At 41.2% G+C, this 21848-nt stretch overlaps 1 protein-coding gene across 8 annotated transcripts in view; it reads right to left on the bottom strand.

The window, feature by feature from the left end:
- Positions 1–21848, bottom strand: part of DIP2C (disco interacting protein 2 homolog C) — a 310450-nt gene that overhangs the window by 131983 nt on the left and 156619 nt on the right. For 7 of the 8 annotated variants that reach the window (XM_055544182.1, XM_055544184.1, XM_055544187.1 and 4 more), the window contains 3 exons: positions 15002–15112; positions 4298–4423; positions 1191–1400 (listed from right to left, as the gene is read on the bottom strand). In XM_055544182.1, the coding sequence (XP_055400157.1) occupies positions 1191–1400; positions 4298–4423; positions 15002–15112 (447 nt within the window). Of the gene's footprint in view, positions 1–1190; positions 1401–4297; positions 4424–11458; positions 14084–15001; positions 15113–21848 lie in introns of those variants that run through there. The other variant, XM_055544188.1, reaches the window with a different exon arrangement.

The following is a 21848-nucleotide window of genomic DNA, read 5'->3' as shown; positions in this document are numbered from 1 at the left end:
TCACTGCTGATTCTGGAAAGGCTGCGGCTTTTAACCTCAGCTGCACACTGAGCAAGCGCCACTGGGGCCAATTCCTAGAAGTCAGTATGGAACTCCTCTGACTGTCATGGAGACAGTAATCTAGAAAAAAATACTGTGTGAATGTGAATCTGAGAAGGTGGCAGAGTATCGAATTCATTCATTTCACTAGCCTATTTTCTAAATGGGAATTTTTTGGATATGAGGCTAGATGTGGGAGGAGGACATGCACCTGCCTTGTGCTCAGTGCTCAGCCACTGCACTGGTGTCCCTGGACGTGGCTGACCCTGTTCCACATCATTGGAATGGAGAACATACTGAACCATCTTGGCACCAAGTTCAAAGCAAGTGATTTATTTTTATGAATATTAATATTATTTAAGTATTTAAAAATCTCAATCCTACAGCTGGAAATGGATAAGAATAGATCTGGAGCTCATACACCAGATGAATGTGGCACAGTGAGTGTCAGGCGAGGGTAGAGGCAGCGACAGACACCGTCAGGTACTCCAGGTTCACGAAGCCCCAGTGCTCATTCAATACACTCTTTCCCTCTAACAACTCTTACTTAATCTCCTTTTTTACAGTTTTCAAACACCTTGCCAATGCTTCCTAACTCTGTGCTTTTTTAAATACAAAGGATCCCACTTCTCATAACCTAACATACATTCTGGGAACCACCCCAGAAATCTGAATGCCTACAGCAGAAAACTGCTATAATGATGAAAGCCTCCCCTTTTGAAAGCCTCCCCTTTTCAAAGTAAGGGCAAACTCACTCTCAAGTGCCCAGTCATGCTTATTAGTCATGATTAAAATGTTACTTAGGAGTGCATTATAGCATGAGGAGAAGAAAATGTGTAACCAGATATGGCTGCATGTTTCCCTAATGAGCAAGAATGCATTCCTCTACGAACAGAAAACTTCTAAATTATAGTTCTAGAAGACGTCTAGGATGTAAAAAATAGTAAAAACCAAGGGTTTCACAGAACAGTAAAGTCAATGCAGCAAAGCAGCCCAGGAGCGGAAACAGGTCTGACCTGTCCCTCGAGTGGGTTCTGAGGCCACGATGCACAGACAGGGAAAATGCAAACTAAAAGGGGTAGGGACACTCAGCAGCCACTCAGATGCACGGACAGGGAGAACAGCGCAGCCGGCTGCTGCGAGGCACTCACCTATGTGTGTCTGCGCCAGGACGTCAGCCAGCCTGTGGGCAGCGCCGCTGCCCCCACTCTGGGTGGAAGACGACGAGGTGGTGGAGGTGGTGGAGCCGTGGATGGCCTGGCTGATCCAGTGCTCCATGTTGATGCTGCCCTGGCTGGACGTGGGAGTCCCCTGTGAGTCGCCCTGGACCGAGCCTTCGTCTTCTGAGCCAGAGGAGGTATCTGTGGGACAGAGGCAGTTAGCTGCGACTGGGGCAAGCAGCACTCCCAGGCCCAGGCCCTCTCCAAACACAGACACACCCCACACACTAACTGGTAAATGACCTTCGAACACTCTTGAAAAGTCACAAGCTTTTCAGGTGACAAATTATTTTTCAGTACAGCGAGGTCTTCATCCAGAGCACCTTACCTTACATATATATGCCAGAGTCTTCTTGACATTCCAAACTCTAAGACATCCTCACCTGTCCTCCACTCAAGATGCTGGGGATAACCAGATGTTTTTCTGTGCACTCAGACACCAAGCAAGAAGGCCATGGTGGTATTTTCTAAGACACTAAGCTTTAAAGTGTTCAAAGTGTGATGCTCTGTAGCCCTTCTTTATTCAAAGTATTTCTCTGAGCCATATGCTATTTTAAGTTGTGTGTGAGTGTGGCAGGTTGTAAATAAAAAATTTTATAATGATAGTGTTGGCATTTATGATTGTACAAAACTATCTCAAGACTCTAAATGACAGCTTACAAGATGTATTATACAGTATACCTGAAAATGCTAACCAAACAATTAAATGCACCAAAAATGACATTTCCAATAATGTTATTTTATATTTTGCAAAGACACTTGTACAGGATTTGTTCTCCTGGAAGTTCTGTCTTTCATCATGAATGACACAGTAACACCCCAGAGGATGGAGTCAACATAAAGAAAAGCGCACGCACAAATAAATCACACACACCTTGTACTTCAGACTCAGTATTTCCCATAAAAAGTGGCTCAGAAAAATGTCCAACTCCCTGAATATTGTCTAGTTTCAAAGATCTGGTTAAAATATATTTGAAGTGGGTTTGTTATCCATGTAAATCCGTTCTGTTTGTTATACACATACAAAATTAAAATTTTCACATTTATATTTTGGCAAATTATAACCACAAACTAAACAAATAGGATTAAGTATACTAATTATGGTTGTATCTGACTCTTTGCAACCCCATGGACTGTAGCCCACCAGGATCCTTTGTTTATGAATTCTCCAGGCAAGAATGAATACTGCAGTGAGTTGCCATTCCCTTCTCCAGGAGATCTTCCCGACACAGGGACTGAACTCAGGTCTCCTGCATTGTAGGCAGATTCTTAGCCATCTGAGCCATCAGTGAATCCCGTGCTGATTTAAAAACAGTTCAAATTACATGTTATGGCTCAGAATTAAGAAATGAAGGAATGTAAGGAAATCAGCAAAAAGGACTCCCTTTCCTATTAGAAAATTCTATTCTTGAGATAAAGAACATTTCTTGTATTATCTTTTAAGAAAACACAAAATAACTAAGTTTTATATTTAAATTTTGTCTTACAAAGTTCAGAACTTTCATTTTTGAAGGCATGAGAAGTTGAAGAGTGGTCTGAATTAGTACCGGACATACCTGATCACATCCCTAAGCTGAAGTACGTGCTTCTATTACCCTCACTGCTTGCAGACACTCAGGACTAAACTTTACAAGACTCCAAAAAGTGCTTTATATATTCAACTATTCTTATTCCACCTAAATTTCTCTTGTGAACAAAGGGGTGTGCCAGGTAACTTAGGTCTGCAGAAAAGAGAGTGGCAACCACACCATGAATAATGCTGGAACAAGAAACACACACACACATACATACATACATGCAAAATCAAGTAAATTAGGCTCAATCCTTTGTGTTTCTAACAGATACCTGGACATTTAATTTTGTGCTTCACTTCGGTTTTGAAGATAATAACATGTGCGTGCGTATGTGCGTGCTAAGTCGCTTCAGCCGTGACCGACTCTTTGCAACCCTATGGGCTGTAGCCCTTCAGGCTCCTCTGTTCATGGGATTCGCCACAAGAACACTGGAGTAGGTTGCCATGCCCTCCTCCAGGAGATCTTCCCAACACAGGGATTGAACCCATGTCTCTTGTGTCTCCTTCATTGGCAGGCGGGTTCTTTACCTCTAGTGCCACATGATATAGATTATAATTATTTGCACAGAGTTAAGTAGAGAAATTAGGTAGTTACATAAAATTCAAGATTAAACAAAAGCAGAAATATAAATGGGGTATTACCTTCAACCATATATATGAGGGGTAGACAGACCTGTGGACCAAACTCTCTGCCTATTTTCATTCATGACAAAGTATTATTGGCACAGAGCTACGTCTTTCACTGATATGCTGCCCTTGGCAGCTTTAGTAACTCAATGGCAAAGCAAGCAACTGTGATACCCAAAAATACTATCTGCACTTTACAGCAAAAACTGATGTCACCAGATTTAAATAACTGCCTGAAAGTGAAAGTCGCTCAGTCGTGTCCAACTCTTTGCGACCCCATAGACTAGACAATCCATGGAATTCTCCAGGCCAGAATACTGGAGTGGGTAGCCTTTCCCTTCTACAGGGGATCCTCCCAACCCAGGGCTCGAACCAGGGTCTCCTGCATTGCATGCAGATTCTTTACCAACTAAGCTACCAGGGAAGTAACTGCCTAAATTTTTCAATTAATTCAATTTCTTAACAGAACATTACAACCTACTGATAGTTTGAAGACTTGAGAATATGCATACACCAGTCTAAGCAGAGAAGAAATCCAACTTCTCTTGCTGTGTGAAGAATTCAATTTTATAGGACTTTAACAAAAGTCTGTATCATATTTATGAGTCTAAAATCTTAAAATGCATATTTATATAGACATTATAATGCATACATAATCATGCTAATTTTCCTTTCGAGTTTAATTTAGAGCATATACACTGCTTCTGGACTGCTGGTTCTCAAAAGCCTGAATTATAGCACCATGATTTTGAAAGCTAAAGAGACTGCAGTTGCTGGCACTAACCTAATTCTAAGGCATGCTCAACCCTCTCTGAAGCCAACAAGGCCTGCTGCTCACCTGGGGGTGTGTAGGCATCCATCGAAGTCTGCACAACCAAGGACCTGCGTTTGGAAGGCATAGGCACTGCCATCTTCCTTTCTTTGTGTTTAGCGAGCGCAGCCTGGACAGCTTCTGTATGGACGTCTGAAATAAAGCGGGAGCTCAATCACTCCATTGTTTGAAGACAGCCCCAAGGCCCCAAGCTTCTCTGCCTTGTTTCTGTTCCTGTGACAGAGTCTATCTTCCTACAGACACTGTCACAAATGCAAGAGTGGGGAAGGAAGGAAAGTAAATATAAGCCTGACAGTTTGAAAGCTCCAGGAAAAAGGCATTCAAATTCATTTGCAGACTTTTAACTATTCATTTTATTACCCTAGAATCTATATAATCAGATACTGGATGTAAATCTCTGTGTTTTTTTTCTTAGTCCTTGATCTTCAAATGTTTCTTCATGGGTCACATTTTCCAGCTTCAAAATTCATTTCCATGTCTGTTAAGGGAAGTATGTACACCTGATATGTACAGTAATGATTTTAGCTAACAGTTTAAACATCAGTTATGCAGCAGTCCTTATATTAGGTAATCTTTGTATATTAACCCATTACATTAACTCCACCCATCTTTTTTAATGCCTGTTTTGTAAGATAGTGGCCTCAGGACTGGGTGTGGAGAATCAGGTGGACAAGGTACTATCTGTCACATAGGTCACTTTCTAAAGCGCCAAGCCAAAGACAGACAAGAGACCATCAAATGGGATAGGAATGGAAATCAGATAAAAAGACTGAATGGCTACTTAATTGTGAAGCCAGGGAAGAGATCTATTAATGGGAAATCTAAATAGTAAGGCGAGAGCCTCCAAGACAGGGAAAAACTAACTCAAAGGCCCTACACTGTGCATAAGGGTGGTGCCAGCAAGACACATACAGCAACAGCCAAGGGACCCACCAGGATGAGGGCTTTGCAGGAGTGGTTTTAAGTCTGACAGGGAAGCATGGGCTTGAGGAGTAAGAGTGGATGAGGGATCATCCTGGCTGCTGGGAAGGTGCCATCTAGAGAAAGAGAGAGGAGCCAGGAAAGCGGCCAGAAGGCAGCAGTCAGGGTATGACTACACTCACCAACTTCCACACGTTCTATGGAGGAGGCTCTCGTTATTCCCATTTCACAAACAAGAAAGCAAAGGTGTAAAGCTCTCCCAGTGTAACTTGTAAGTGGCAATGACTGGGTGTGAACCAGGTGTGAGCATCTCCAGGGCCCACATCTTCACCACTAACCACACTGTTATGTAACCGCTCCTAAGAAACCCCATCCTGTTAACATTTGAGAGTCAGGGCAAATACAGACCAGCCCTCAGGCCAGATGCAGCCTGCATTCTCCTTGTAATAACGTTTCACTGGAACAGCGAGGCGTCATTTCTGTGTGTGTCATCTATGGCTTCTTCTATATTGTAAAGCAGGGCTGAGCAGTTGTGACGGAGACCATAATGGCCTAGAAAGCTAGAAATATTTGCTATCTGGCCCTTTACAGAAAATATTTGCCAACAGTTGTTCTAGACCATATCACATACCAAACACAATGACTTTATTATTTTTTGTTCAGATTCTGTGTGTACTGCTCTTCTCTCCTCACCTAAATTCAAAGTACTTTAAGACAAAAACCCAGTTTCTGGTCACTCTTAAACTCCTCGATTGAAAACTAGTGACTGAATGACTTGAATTTACATTACTGAACAAAACTAAAGGGCTCATTAATGAGCACACTGGTTCTCCACACATCAAACACTTTGCTTTATATATTTCTCCTTCTTAAGTTTTCGGATGTAATTTCAAGTTTACAGAAAATAATCTGCAAGGATAGTACAGAGAACTCTGGTATAACTTTTACACAAACTCACCATTTATATTTGACCCCACTGCTTTCTTTAAATAAGTTCTTCCCCTAATCATGTGAAAATAAACTGCAGCTACCATATTTTTCTATACCTAAATATTTCAACATATTTCCTATAAACAAAGATATTCTCCTACATAATGTGAATTCTCAAAATTGGGAAATGTAACAATGATAGCCTTTGTGTGTGTGTGCTAAGTCGCTTCAGCTGTGTCTGACTCTGCGACCCTATGGACTGCAGCCTGCCAGGCTCCTCTGTCCATGGGATACTCCAGGCAGGAATACTGGAGTGGGTTGATGTACCCTCCATCCTCCTCCAAGGGCTCTTCCAGCAAACAAACCTATATCTCTTACACCTACCTGCATTGACAGGTGGATTCTTTACCACTAGTGCCACCCAGGAAATCCAATGATATACTACCATCATCTAATTCAAACTGCAAGTTCAAATGGTGCCAAATGTCCCAGTAACTTCCTTTGCAGTTATTCTGTCTTTCTAGTCTGTGATTCAATCCAGGATCATGGGTGCACGTATTTATTAGATTTTCTTTGCCCTTGTAGATTTGGACCAGTTTCCCAGCTTCTGCATTTCATGAAACTGGCCATTTTAAAGGATCAGTCAATTCAGTCACTCAGTTGTGTCCGACTCTCTGCAACCCCATGGACTGCAGTATACCAGGCTTGCCTGTCCATCACCAACTCCCGGAGCTTGCTCAAACTCACGACCATCGAGTCAGTGATGCCATCCAACCAACTCATCCTCTGTCGGCCCCTTCTCTTCCTGCCTTTAATCTTTCCCAGCATGGGAGTCTTTTCCACTGAGTCAGTTTTTCGCATTAGATGGCCAAAGTATTGGAGTTTGAGCTTCAACATCAGTTCTTCCAATGAATATTCAGGACTGATTTCTTTTAGGACTTTAAAGGATACAGGCCAGTTATTTTGTAGATTGTCTTCAGCCTGGGTTTTCTGATATTTCCTCATGACTAGATGCAGACCATGCATTTTAGTGGGGACTTCACATAAGTCTGTCCCCTACTGATGGAGTTAACTTTGGTCCTTAGTTAAGGTGCTGCTATGAACATAGGGGTGCATGTATCCTTTTAAATTATAGTTTAATGATCTTTGTTTCTAATTTCAAATTCCAATTGTTTATTGCTGGTATGCAAGTGGCTTTTTTAATATTAACCTTATATTTCACAACCTTGCTATAATCACTTATGAGTTTTCGATTTTTTCTTGCTTCTTTAGGGCTTTCTACATAAACAATCACATCACTCCAAACATGTATACTTTTAATTTCCTTTACTTAGCCTATTGCATTAGCTAAGACTTTCAGTATGATGTTGAAAAGTAATGATGATGGGACATTTTTACCACGTTGTTGATCTTAGTGGGAAGTCTCACCACCAAATATTAACTAATTTTTTTCATATTCTTCATCAAATTGAGGATGTTCTCCCCTACTCCTAGACTGCCAAGAATTCTTGTCATAAATGGGTACTGGATTTTGTGAAATGCTTTCTCTGCATCTATTGACAGGCCTTTTTTTTCTTTAGCCTGTTGATAGGATAGATGACATTAACTGATTTTCCACTGTTAACTCAGCTTTGTATACCTGGAATAAATCCCACTTGGTTGTGTTGTGTAACAGCTTCTGTTTTTGGATTTGATTTGCTAATATTTTCTTGAGGAATTCTGCACCTATGTTCATGAGAGATACGAGTCTGTAGATTTCCTTTCTTGTAATATCTTTGTTTAGTTTTTGTATTAGGTTAATGCTTGCCACACAGAATAAATTAGGAAGTAGCCCCTCTGCTTTTATCTGCACAAAGAGAATACAGGACACAGGTACAACTTCTTCCATAAATGTCTGATAGACTCAGCAGTGAACCTATCTGGGCCTGGTGCTTTGGAAGGCTATTATTGTTTCAGTGTTTTTAATAGACATAGGCCTATTTAGATGGCTTCTTTCTTCTTGGGTGAGTTTTGGCAGATTGTGTCTTTCAAGGAATGGGTCATTTTCATCTAGGTTTTTGTATTTGTATTCACAGAGTTGTTTGTAATATCCCCATAATATTCTTTTATTGTCTATGGGATTAGTAGTAATGTTAATTTTTTCATTTCTGACATTAGTAACTTGTGTGTTTTCTATTTTTTCTTAACCTGCCTAGAGTATCAGTTTTAATGATTTTTTAAACAGGATTTAGGCTTGATTTTCTCTATTGCTTTGTTTTCAATTTCATTATTTCTCCTTTTATTTATTTTCCTCTTTTAATTTACTTTCCCTACTTTTCCTGGTTTATTAATGCTTCTTGAAGCTTTTCAACTATACCATTCAATGCTGTACGTCTTCCTCTAAGCAATGCTTTTGTTACATCCCACAAATTTTGATCCTCTGTATTTTCATTTTCTCTTCAAAATATTTTAAAACTTCTTAGAATTCTTCTTTGACCCAAATGTTATTTAGCAGTGTGCAGTTTAACCTCAAAGTATGTGGGAATTTCCCAGTTACCTTTCTATTACTGATTTCCAGTTTAGTTCCATTGTGGTCTGAGAGTATACTTTGATTTCTTCCACTTTCAGTGTTAGGAGTTATTTTAAGGCCCAGAATATAGTCTATCTTGAGGTATCCAGCATGAGAACGTGTATTCTGTTATTGTTGGATGTCAATTAAATCCAGCTGATTGATGCCCTTACTGACTTTCTGCCTCTGGATCTGTCAATTATCAATACAGAGATGTTAAAGTCTTTGTCCATTTATTCCGGTTTTACTGGTTCTTGTCTCACATGTTTTTTCATATTTTGTTGTTGGGCATGTACACATTAAGTATTATTGTATCTTCTTAAATAACTGACCCCTTTACAATTATGCAATGCTCTTTTCTCTGATAATTTTCCTTGCTCTGAAGTCTGCTCTACGTGAAATTAATAATAGTTACTCATGCTTCTGGATTAGTGTCCACACTGTATCCTTCTACATCTGTGTCTTTCTATTTCAAGTGGATTTCTCAAATAGACAATATAAGTGGGTTCTGCTTCTTACCCACTCTGACAGTCTCCACCTTCTATCTGGTGTACTTAGATCACTTAGTAACAAAGTTATTATTGACATACTTGGATTACTATTTACCATGTTTGTTACTGTTTTCTGTTTGTTGCATTTATTCTTTGTATTCCACTCTTTTCCTGCCTTTTCTAGCTTTAACTAAGTATTTTATAGGATCCCATTCTTCTTCTCTTCTGGCGTATCAATTATACTTCATGTTTAAACTGCTTTCAGTGATTGCCCTTGAGTTCATAATATATATTTCACAATTAATCTGAGTTCACTTTCAAATAACACTGTAACTCTAGGGTGGTATGAATACCTTACAACAGAGTATTTCTAGTTCCTCTCTCCTGTAACATTGTTTTCATTCATTCACTAATTAATATGCTATCACCCAAATGTTAATCTGTAAGATCAACTGTGTATGTTAGTCACTTCAGTTGTGTCTGACTCACTGCAATCCTATGGACCACAGACCACCAAGCTCCTCTGTCCATGGATTCTCCAGGCAAGAATACTGGAGAAGGTTGCCATGCCCTTCTCCAGGAGATCTTCCTGACCCAGAGATTGAACTCACATCTCTTAAGACTCCAGCACTGAAAGGAGGGTTCTTTACCATTAAGAATAAGAAAAACAAAGGATTTTATCTTCATCTATTCCTTCTCCAGCATTCTTCCTTTCTTTATGCAGACCTGAGTTTCTGACCTATCCACCTTTAGTCTATCAATGAGTTAATTCTTCATTTCTGCTACAGTGTTTCTGAATTCTAGCAATGTCTTTAGTCTTTCAGAGTTTCCATTATCCACGCCCAATTCTGGGATCAGCAGTTTGCCCAACGACCTCAGTTCTTTAATGCCTCAAAGAAGGGTTGCTGGCAGGTCAAGAAACAACAGAACTGGACATGGAACAACAGACTGGTTCCAACTCGGGAAAAGAGTATTGTCACCCTGCTTATTTAACTTATATGCAGAGTACATCATGCAAATGCCAGGCTGGAAGAAGCACAAGCTGGAATCAAGATTGCCGGGCGAAATATCAATAACCTCAGATACGCAGATGACACCACCCTTATGGCAGAAAGTGAAGAACTAAAGAGCCTCTTGATGAAAGTGAAAGAGGACAGTGAAAAAGTTGGCTTAAAACTCAACATTCAGAAAACTAAGATCATGGCATCCGGTCCCATCACTTCATGGCAAAGAGATGGGGAAGCACTGGAAACAGTGAGAGGCTTTATTTTCTTGTGCTCCAAAATCACTGCAGATAGTGACTGCAGCCATGAAATTAAAAGACGCTTGCTCCTTGGAAGAAAAGCTATGACAAATCTAGACAGCATATTAAAAAGCAGAGACATTACTTTACCCACAAAGGTCCGTCTATTCAAAGCTATGGCTTTCCCAGTAATCATGTATGGATGTCAGAGTTGGACTATAAAGAAAGCTGAGCACAGAAGAATTGATGCTTTTGAACTGTGGTGTTGGAGAAGACTCTTGAGAGTCCCTTGGAATGCAAGGAGATCCAACCAGTCAACCCTAAAGGAAATCAGTCCTGAATATTCGCTGGAAGGACTGACGCTGAAGTTGAAACTCCAATACTTTGGCCACATGATGTGAAGAACAGACTCGTGGGAAAAGACCCTGATGCTGGGAAAGACTGAAGGCAGAAGAAGAAGGGGACGATGAGGATGAGATGGTTGGATGGCATCACTGACTCAATGGACATGAGTTTGAGCAAGGTCTGGGAGCTGGTGATGGACAGGCAGGCCTGGTGTGCTGCAGTCCACAGGGTCTCAAAGAGTCAGACAGACTGAGGGACTGAACTGAAGCCTTTTCTTGTATAAGGATTGTGTATGAGGATTTCTGTGCTTCCACCACATGCCCAAGTGGAAACCAAATCTATATCCTCTATTCCATTTTTTTCCGCATTATTTTCTCATTTCTTCTTTCTGTAAACTCATTCAATTTCTCTTTTCTGTCTTCTTAAGCTAAATCCTTATTTAATTTCCAGTATTTTTTGGTAACTATTGTATCAATGTCTAAGTACTGTTTTGGTGTATTCCATAAATTGATTAATCACTTTTTTTTTTTTTACCTGAAATATAAATCCTCTTAACACGTCCCTGCTTCAACCTGAAACCTACCCCAACCCAACTACCTATACATATTTCTGAAATCCAACTCTGTGTCTTTTTTCTGTTAAATGACTAGGCATAACTATCAAGCTTTATTAGTTTTAGACAAGCAGACCTTTAAAAACTGTCTTCAGCTGCATCTTCTGCCTTCTCCTCCATATTTACACAACCTTCGGCACAACCTAGCACAGCACTATGAAAGACAACTTTCTGCTGTGGTGGTGATTTTCCATATCTGCACTGCCCAGTATAGTAGTCACTTGTCTTTAAAACGTGGCTAGTAAAAAAAGCACAGAAACAGAATTTCAAATCTTATTTAATTTCATTAATTTAAATATAAAATTTCTCCTGTGCATACTGACCACCATGCTGGATGATTCAGCTTTACAGAGACAGCTTGTCTTTTACTAGGAATGCTAAGTGGAGTATGCAGTCTAATTTAAGTCTTCTAAATAAGAAAATGTTATTTTTTGATTTATACCCCAAAATTGATGAAAACCTTTAAAATTTTACTTATGGGATTAATGCTTTGATACTTACTGAATTAGAAAGGAAACTGAAAAACTTTTAAAAATACACGACTTCATAATCACGGATTCCACTGGCTGTAAGAATAACATCATCATGTCAGGCAGCCTCTGGAAAAACCCACTGTACATTCACTAAAGAATGAGACTAAAAGAGGCAAGTAATGTGTTAGCATTATCCTGGAAATGGCTTGTCCTCACAGACCTTCATGAAAGGGTCTTGAAACGCCCCCACAGCTCCCTGGCCTCTGAGCTCTTCCTCCTGGAGGAAGACAGCACTCCATGATATTCGAGGTGGAATGAGCACAAGGTAGATGTTTTCTAGGTACCTGGTAAATGCCTATTTATTCATTCACTTTCCAAATCAAATTTTAGTTCCCAAAGGAAATTATTTAAAAAGAGAGGTACACATTACTCTATAAAGAATTCTAGTAGGAGTTCATTACCAGGTAAGGCAATGGGTTTAGAAATGAAAACATATAGCCAAGAGATATTAAGTCTGTGGCTATATGGCTGACCAGACTGACTGTTAATTAGGTCAACTGTCTAAAGGATAACAGAATTACCTATTGGCTGATAAATTTGGTCATTGAAACAACTAAAGTAACTCTACTGAGACTGGTCAAAGAATTTTAGAAAGCAAAATATTCTGAGAGTCACAAAATCTTTTCTCTTAAATGTCCTTTATCTTCTGTGCTGGTACAGGAGAAAATAAAATCCTGAAACATGTATACTCAAAACAGATTAAAACAAGCTTCTAAGATTTTATACCACTTTAAAAAAAAACAATATATGAGCATAAACTCTAAAAGAAAGTAACTTAGCATTGAAATGCCTAAATTAAGAAAACTAATTAGAGTATTTTAAAACCAGGAAACAGCAGATAATGACATATAGCGAAGGAGACTATCAAATGAGCCCAGGGATGCCCCAAAGGCCCTCCTTAGCTTTCCTCTAGGGTGGATATCATCCCATATGATGGTGGAACTGAGTCAGTTAAAGAAAATGAGAACCCAGCTGAGCTTTCAAAAGCACATGGAAAGATCCTCTGGATATGTCTGCTCCTTAAAACTAAGCAGTCATTATTTATTCCAAATTGAGAGTATAAATTAAAAAAAAAATTTAAACTATATATGGAATAATATTTTTCACATCTTACATGATAGTTGAAGGCATACCTGAACTATTTTTCATGTATTCTCTACATAGTAAGTAAGTAGCTGGGGCAAATTCCACCACCTTTAACCTACAAATGGGAAACTGAATTCTGGAATGGCAGACCCGGAGAGGATCATCTATACAGCTGTACAACCTAGACCTCTCAGGGTCACCAAAACCCCCTCTCTCACACAACCCTGCCTTAACTCACCACATCTCACGTCTCACTGGCACTGATTCATATCCTGTACAAATACCTCAGGTATCCAGGGGCTTCCAGATCCTTCCTTCTAACTCGTACTCCACAGTGCTACCAAAGTCATCTGCAAACCCCAACCTGCTCCAATTGTGACTCTGCTTAAAATCTTTGAATGGAACCCTATCATCTTCAGGATAAAGTCCAAGTGCCAAAAGATACGGATAAGAGTGAGCACTTGTCTACTGTCTGTCTATGCACATGCCTACACATATGTCTGTGTATGTGTACATGTGGGTCTCTACCTGCATGTCTCCCGTATGAGTGACTATGTACATGTATCTATGTGTGTGTGCATGATATATAAAATGCACAACAGAATCATGACAAGGGAGTAAATCTTAGCATTCCACAGCAAGTTGACAGCACATATGTATGTGCTACCTTTCTAATTAATCTGAAAGGGGCCTCTGAGATGCCTGAATAACGTAAGACAAGCCCTTGGTATGTGCCAGGATAAAACTACCTGTGAAAACACAGAACGTAAACTTGGTTACAAACCCCTGCCTTCATCCTACCCCCACACATTGTCCCAGGCATCAGGCCTGAGACAGCCAAGAAGGCAGAAGGCGCAGCAGTGAAGCTGCACTGGCCTTCTTCCTAGTTTCTCCAGTCCATTCTTCTTGCTTCTGCACATAAAGATTCCTGACGCCATAAAGTCTGTCTTATGCCATCTTCCAAAGGAGAGCTGGGCCAGGAAGTCAAGCACACAGCTCCTGAACTTGGTGGGAATGGTGGCGGCTTATCCTTCAAGTCCCCAGTAAGGGAAAGACTCACAACACTGAGAGGCTCACAGGGTTGATCCACCTGCCTCCATGTGAAGTGGCTGAACTACTTCACTTTTCGCAGCCTCAGCGTCCTCTTCTGCAGCACGAAACAGCCGTATGTATGCCACCTTTCTGTTATAAAAACCAACTGAGGTAACACCATTGCAAGTACTTGAAAATATAAAGTGATATATAAATGTTATAGTTTGGACTGTCATCATCAGCAATCCACATGTATCCTGAACTGGTGTTCCAGCAACAACACTTACTGATAATTTTCTTTAAAAAAAATTATAGTTAGGGAATCAATAGAAAACAACTGGAATCCAGATGGTGGCGGAAAAAATTAAACATTAATCACAATACAACTTTCCTGATGCTAAATTAATGGAAGAAATTTAAGCCTGTCAAGCCCAGATGACTGCTATAAAGCAGAATTATGAAGACAGCATTCTTACACGCAGTGTCGTAAAACACAAAGGAAATAAACAACATACAAATTCTTAAGAATTTTATTGCTTTTTTGAAAACTCTACTTGAGAAACAAATCACTGAGGTTAAAAGAGAAGGAAAAAATACTAGCAACCAAGATAGGAAAAGTAAAACCAAGATTTTTGAAACCAGTGTTAAACTTTGTAACACCTAAAAAATGAGCAAAATTTGGCTTACAAAAGGTTACTACATTTTAAATTATTGTAACATTCTAAATAATGGACACTATCTTAAAAATATAAAAAGAGTTACTTTTTACTGAATTTTATTGTGTGCCCTCGAGGGTGTATCTATGTCTGAGGTAAGAGGTCATCTGCACATCACAACCAACCACAAACACACCCGAATACACTGCTGTGCATTCACACAGCTTCTGCAGACATGTGTCCACTCATGCATTTCACCACCACCCACATTACATCTGGCAATATGTAGTAATTGTAATACCTTGAGCTTACCTGACCGATAGCGCTCATCTCGTGACCCTGAGGACCTTCGGCGGTGATAGCGAGAGGCAGAGGAAGGAGTAACTGGAGCCCGGCGCTCTGGAGGCAAAGCTTGATCCACCCCTGGGTTAAGGAAAACAGCAAAGTAAGGTGAGGTTGACTGGCAGTTGGAGTTAACTAACTTTGCCAAGCAAATCATCTGGCAGAGTAAAGCCCTGACTCTCTGTTTTCCCACAGCCAAGCTAAGGCACACAGGGGAGTGGGCATGGAAGGCTGGGACAGCCCAGATGAGGAACAGGAAAGGAAGCACCAGTCCAGGCTCCTTCCTGTCACAAATGCCTGTTAGGTGCATATGAAGTGACGCAGAATAAGCCACAGCAACAATTTTTAAAATTATAATTATCATTAAATTAAAAGTAACTGTAAATAAGTCTTGTAGAGTCTTTTTATAATCCAGGTTGCCAGGACTGAGCATAAACTTTCATCTTTCTTCATTCAAAATTTCAAACTCTTGCAACCTTACTGCACCTGATGCTAAACAACTGAACAAACCATATTTCAATATAGCTTTGAAGAGTTACCAAAACTGTTAAAATCATCAGATAAAAATGATTCAGTATCTGGCCAAAAGCTGACCTAACTCCGGCCAACGTGACAGCTATTCAGAAACAGAGTAGCCAGAGGCACAATCCAGAGAAAATTATTAGGTACTACAGGAGAGATTTAATTACCACAGTTCAGAATAAGGAAATGCTACGCATTAAAGATTAACTGCTGCTTCTTCAGAAAAGGGCCAGTAATACTTGACAGAAAGTGAATCAGAAAAAGCAATCTTAACCCAAAACTGTCTAGTCCCTGGTTTACCATGATGGCTCCACAAGAGCTAGCTACTCATCCTTGAGGTTTAATATTCCTCTTACACTGGGGATTTCTGCACCTCATTTCTTCACAGAACGTCTGTGGACTCCACATATTACGTTTGCTATGTAAGAACTGCACAAAAGTGCACTGTACACTGCAGCTCTGTGCTAGGTTCCACGAGTCCTTCATCTAGCGAGTGTGTTAACGTCATTGTCATTACTTAGCGGTTCTTGTCACTGAACCATTCAGACCTCCAAGTTTTTCTCAAGTTATTGCTACAAATGATCTTTGAAAAAATTACTTTGTGAAAGAATTACTTTATATTTTTTATCAAACAGATGCACATAATTTATGAAATCAAAGAGTACTATTAAGTCTCATAGGAAAATAGTAATTACCTGGTGCTTACATTATTAAACCTTAGAATTCTAAGCAACATTATTCATATATTAAAATTTTTTTAATTTATTTGTATAAATGTATTTATTTGAAAATTATGTATAATCATTGTCTTTCGTGCCAATTACTGTCAAGAAGCTAAATTATTTCATCTTTAACTGGAGGATAATTGCTTTACAATGTTATGTTGGTTTCTGTCATACATTAACATGAATCAGCCATAGGTAAACATATGTCCCATCCCTCTTGAACCTCCCTCCCATCTCTCACCCCATCCCACCAGCCCTCTAGACTGGCAGAGAGCACCAGGTTGAGCTCCCTGCATCAGCCAGCAAACTCTCACTGGCTGTCTATTTCACATACGGTAGTGTGTATATGTCAGTGCTACTCTCTCGATCCGTCCCACCTCCTCCTTCCTACTCTGTATCAAGTCTATTCTCTGTGTCTGCATCTCTATTACTGCCCTGCAAGTAGGGTTAGGGTTAGGGATAATCATTGCCTTTCATGTTAATCACTGTCAAGAAGTTAAATTATTAAATGCAAATCTGATGCTATATCTTTATGTAAATCTGTTTTTTTCTTCTCTCCTCTGTCACCATTTACACCTTTTTTTACATTAGGAGCTGCAAACAAGCATTACATTCTGCAGCAGGGGCATAACCAGATCTATTTCCAGCAGGTCTTTTACCCAGGCTATTCCATTTGCCCAAAGAAGAAAGGTGCAGTCTCTTGCCTGACTAAGCACAATGTTCATGACCAGGGTGGAGCTGTTCTCCTTCTCCAGCACTGTGCTCTGATTTAGGGCCTCTGGTGCAGTATTGCCTGGTGTCTCTGACTCTGGAGGCTCTTAGTTCCTTTTCTCCAGACAGCAAACTTCTCTGCAGGAACGCAGAAGGAGTGATCACCTGTTGCCTAGAAGCCATGCCTACCCACACTGCCCAGCATCATGGTTTCATCAGTCCATTCATCTGCTGCCTTCCTTGCTGTGGCCAAGTTAGGTGCCTCTAATCATCAACCTTATAGAGCCTAAAAACACGTCATTATTTCTCCACTCTCCTGTCCTAGAGATTCATACTTTATTCATTTACTGACATCACAGGGCAGTTCTGGGAAGAGGCAGAGCTAACACACACTGTCAAGCTGCCAAGATTAAACAGTGCCCCCCCCCCACACACACACACACACATTTAGCTTTCAATCTCAGTACTGTTACCCATCAACTCCTTTCAAATATGCTTCCTGGAATTAGTTTCAACCTTGACCTTCCAGGTCCATAGGTGGCCATATCCCTCCTCTGGGAAGTGCAGTCACAGCACTTGCAGACCAGCTATCAGTTCAGTCACTTAGTCACGTTCGACTCTTTGCGACCCCATGGACTGCAGCATACCAGGCTTCCTTGTCCGTTACCAGCTCCCAGAGCTTGCCCAAACTCATATCCATTGAGTCCATGATGCCATCCAACCATCTCATCCACTGTCATCCCCTTCGTCTCCTGCCTTCAATCTTTCACAGCATCAGGATCTTTTCCAATGAGTCAGTTCTTCACATTAGGTGTTCTAAGGATTGGAACTTCAGCTTCAGCATCAGTCCTTCCAATGAATATTCAGGACTGATTCCCTTTAGGATTGACTGGTGGATCTCCTTGCAGTTCAAGGGACTCTCAAGAGTTTTCTCCAACACCACAGTTCAAAAGCATCAATTCTTTGGTGATCAGCTTTCTTTATGCTCCAACTCTCACATCCATACACGAACTTCTGGAAAAACCATAGCTTTGATTAGACGGACCTTTGTTGGTAAAGTAATACCTCTGCTTTTTAACATGCTGTCTAGGTTGGTCATAGCTTTTCTTCCAAGGAGCAAGCATCTTTTAATTTCATGGCCACAAACACCATCTGCAGTGATTTTGGAGCCCCCAAAAATAAAGTCTGCCACTGTTTCCACTGTTTCCCCATCTATTTCCCATGAAATGATGGGACTAGATGCCATGATCTTCGTTTTCTGAATGATGAGCTTTAAGCCAACTTTTTCATTGTCCTCTTTCACTTTCATCCAGAGGCTCTTTAGTTCCTCTTCACTTTCTGCCATAAGGGTGCTGCCATCTGCATATCTGAGGTTATTGATATTTCTCCCAGCAATCTTGATTCCAGCTTGTGCTTTATCCAGCCCAACATTTCGCATGGTGTACTCTGCATATAAGTTAAATAATCAGGGTGACAATACACAGCCCTGACATACTCCTTTCCCAGTTTGGAACCAGTCTGTTGTTCCATGTCCAGTTCTAACTGTTGCTCCTTGACCTACATACAGATTTCTCAGAAGGCAGGTAAGGTGGTCTGGTATTCCCATCTGTTGAAGAATTTTCCACAGTTTGTTGTGATCCACACAGTCAAAAGCTTTATCGTAGTCAACAAAGCAGAAATAGATGTTTTTCTGAAATTCTCTTGCTTTTTCTACAATCCAATGGATGTTGGCAATTTGATCTCTAGTTCCTCTGCCTTTTCTAAATCAGCCCAGCTATATGACATGTAGCATAGTGCTCACCTGCTATGGACCCTACATGTCTGTGTTCAGAAAGCTAAGTTTGCATACAGCAGTGTGAATATTTACTCTCAAAGGCAGAAAAATAAGAGTTTACAACCCAAGGTTTTAAAAGTTTTAAAAAGAAAATGAATAAATTAGACAAAATGAGAACAGCTTCAATAAATCACCAGCCTCAGGACATTAACAGAGATTAAAATATAAGTGTGCATATTTCAAATACTGGATTTTACCTGACCTCACTGTGAATGAAATTTGAGGTAGCTTAAACATAATTCAGTTAAATAAGCAGTTCCAAATTAGAATGACCTGGTACACAGGAGGACCTGGGGCAATAACCAAGGGGTCCTGCCTGTGACCCATCGTAAGAGGAGCTGACCACATGCTGCTGGAGGGATGGACTGCCTCCCAGCAAGAGTAACCACAAATAATCAGTAAAACACATAGTTACAGCCCAGTATTCACCACTTCTGGGGTCTCACACTCAGGCATCCATGAAACCTAGCTCTCAGGACAGCCCAAGATGGCCAGTGTGTCTTCAATAGAAGGGAGGATGTCCCAAGGAAGGTGGGGTAACTGTCCAGAAACACGCAATGCAAGGTGGATTAAAAAAAAAAAAATTATTCTCAGGTAAAAACATGACAGAGATCAAGACTGGATCTCTTCTCCCACAAACACTGATCAAGCACCACTTGCTTCAGATCCCACATGACCTGAGGGCAACGCACCTGGACAACGCCATGCTCTGAAGATGGTGCCCCAACCTGCTGGCGGCACAGTTTGTGACCCGGGGCCTCAGTTTCCCATCTTTAGCCAGCACTGACAGGCACAGCCAATGCTTTACAGCACTGGTGTAAGCGCTGTGTATTTACTAAATTACTAACATAGTTGTACGAGACAGGCTTCTGCCATTTCACTGGGAGCAATCGAAGGCCCAGAACTGTGTCTGTGCCACTCCGGCAGTACCCATCCATGTGTGATGAGCACCCCTTCCTGGTGCACTCAGAGCCAGGCAGAGGCCAGGCCCTGAAGCAGAGGCTCCCTGCTGTTCAGTGCTGCACTCCAGATGCAGTGGTTACTTGTCACACAGACCAAGTCCAGCTGGTACTCTGAATCTGGGAAGAGGTATTTTTGTGATCTCACCACAAAACTACTGTTCAACCAACAGTCTTATAAAGAGAGATGGGAACTGCCACAATTCCAGACTATTACCCAGTAACAAACTCAGAGCAGCTAAAAGCTGCTGAGGTTGTGTGACAAAGGTATGTGCATGGATCCTCACTTTGCACACGTTAAGGCACTCTTAACAGGCACATTAAGAGTCCAGAATAGGCAACAACTGTCTGGCTGGCTGCCTGCAGCTGAGTGCTGCCCCTGGCTCACAAAAGGAACTCAGGAAGCACTGCTGAACCAGTAAGTAAAACATTTAAGGCTCGTGCAGAGGGCTGCAACACGTCAATTCACACACAATTCAGTGAGTTTTTGTTCCATCTAAAATCGCAATGGGACTCTAAATAAAACTCTTCATCAGTGGGGGGAGAGCAGAGATGCATGAGACGAAAAGAGGAAACAAAACGACAGCACAGGAGAGAGGAAAACCCAGCTGTCCACGCCTTGGAGTGTGCACCCTCCTGGGACTTCCATTTATGCCTGCAGCACATCCCCAGCCCATTCTCAGACACCCCCATCCTTCACGGCTCCTTTCTTCCCCACCCTGCACTTTATTCTCAAGGTTAAAAGTTCACTGCTCTGACCCTTCACAGTCAGATGCCACCTGCTGCTCCAGGCACCCTCTCCACCCCCAGGGCCACCACAGCCATGAATGTCAGTCTCTCTTCAATCCAACCAGGCTGTGCCTGGTTCATTCCTCTGCACCCTGCGGACCCCAGAGCCGAGGCCCAGGCTCCTTCCCTGACCGCCAGCCTCTCTCCACCTCACGCTCCTCATGAGCCACCTCCCACTCCTGCCTCCAGGTTCCTGGCACAGAGAAACAGTTGCTGTTCCCAAGTTCTTGACCTGCTTATCACCACTCACTCCTCCAGATGCTTTTTCCTCTGCAGAGCTGAAAACTTTGTCTGAGCTCAAGGGGTAGAAAGCAGAGAAATAAGCCTTTTTTAAAAATTAAAATGTCAGTTACTTTCAACATAGCTTTAAGAAAGGTTCCCTGAAACTAACTTAATAATGTAAAACAACTATACTTAATTAAAAAAGGCTCCTCAAAGAAAACCCTAACAGCACAGTTCTGGCACCTAAACAATCCAGCAATTTCAGATTACTAAACAAATGTAGTCATTTTATTAAGACTATGGTAAACCAGACACCAGAAATCACAGTAATCCTAAGAATAACCTAAGCATAGGGTCTACAGGGGCTGGTCCATGCACCATGACACAACGGTGCACTACAGGCCAGAAAACCTGCAGTATAGACACAATATAGTTGCTCAGAATATTAAATGTTCTAGAAAAAGTCAGCATTCCTAAATTCAGATAGTAAGAGAAAAACACTAAAAAAACACCTTGGTTTTCAACAGTTTTAAGAGGAATCATGAAGGACATGTAAAACAAAACAAAGAGCTTGGTCCAAATTCTGGTCTTATTTCAACCGCAGACAAGTCACCGAACCTCTGAATCTCGGTTCCCACACGTGTTGGGGTGCAGACATGGACACAGTAATAAAGAGTGACTGTTACTCCCAGGACCCTCGTCGTGACTCAAGGCTCTCCGCTCCCCACCTACAGGGTTCATGGATCTCAGCGTCCTGCGACCTCACTGGGCACGCCAAGGGCTCTCACTTAAGTGAAAATATGCACTAGACAGTTGGTAAAATTGCCGAGGATCTTTCCATATTTGTACACTGGCAAGTTTTGAATCCTACCATTCTCTTCTAGCACATAATTATACTTTGCTTCCCACAACAGAGTGAAGTGAAAGTCGCTCAGTCATGTCTGACTCTTCGTGATCCCATGGACTATACATACAGTCCACGGAATTCTCCAGGCCAGAATACTGGAGTGGGTAGCCTTTCCCTTCTCCAGGGGATCTTCCCAACCCAGGGATTG

The sequence above is a fragment of the Bubalus kerabau genome, chromosome 13, assembly GCF_029407905.1.
Source record: "Bubalus kerabau isolate K-KA32 ecotype Philippines breed swamp buffalo chromosome 13, PCC_UOA_SB_1v2, whole genome shotgun sequence".
In the NCBI taxonomy this organism is placed as follows: domain Eukaryota; kingdom Metazoa; phylum Chordata; class Mammalia; order Artiodactyla; family Bovidae; genus Bubalus; species Bubalus kerabau.
Note: the sequence above shows the minus strand (reverse complement) of the source record. Positions and strands in the feature narration are given on the sequence as shown.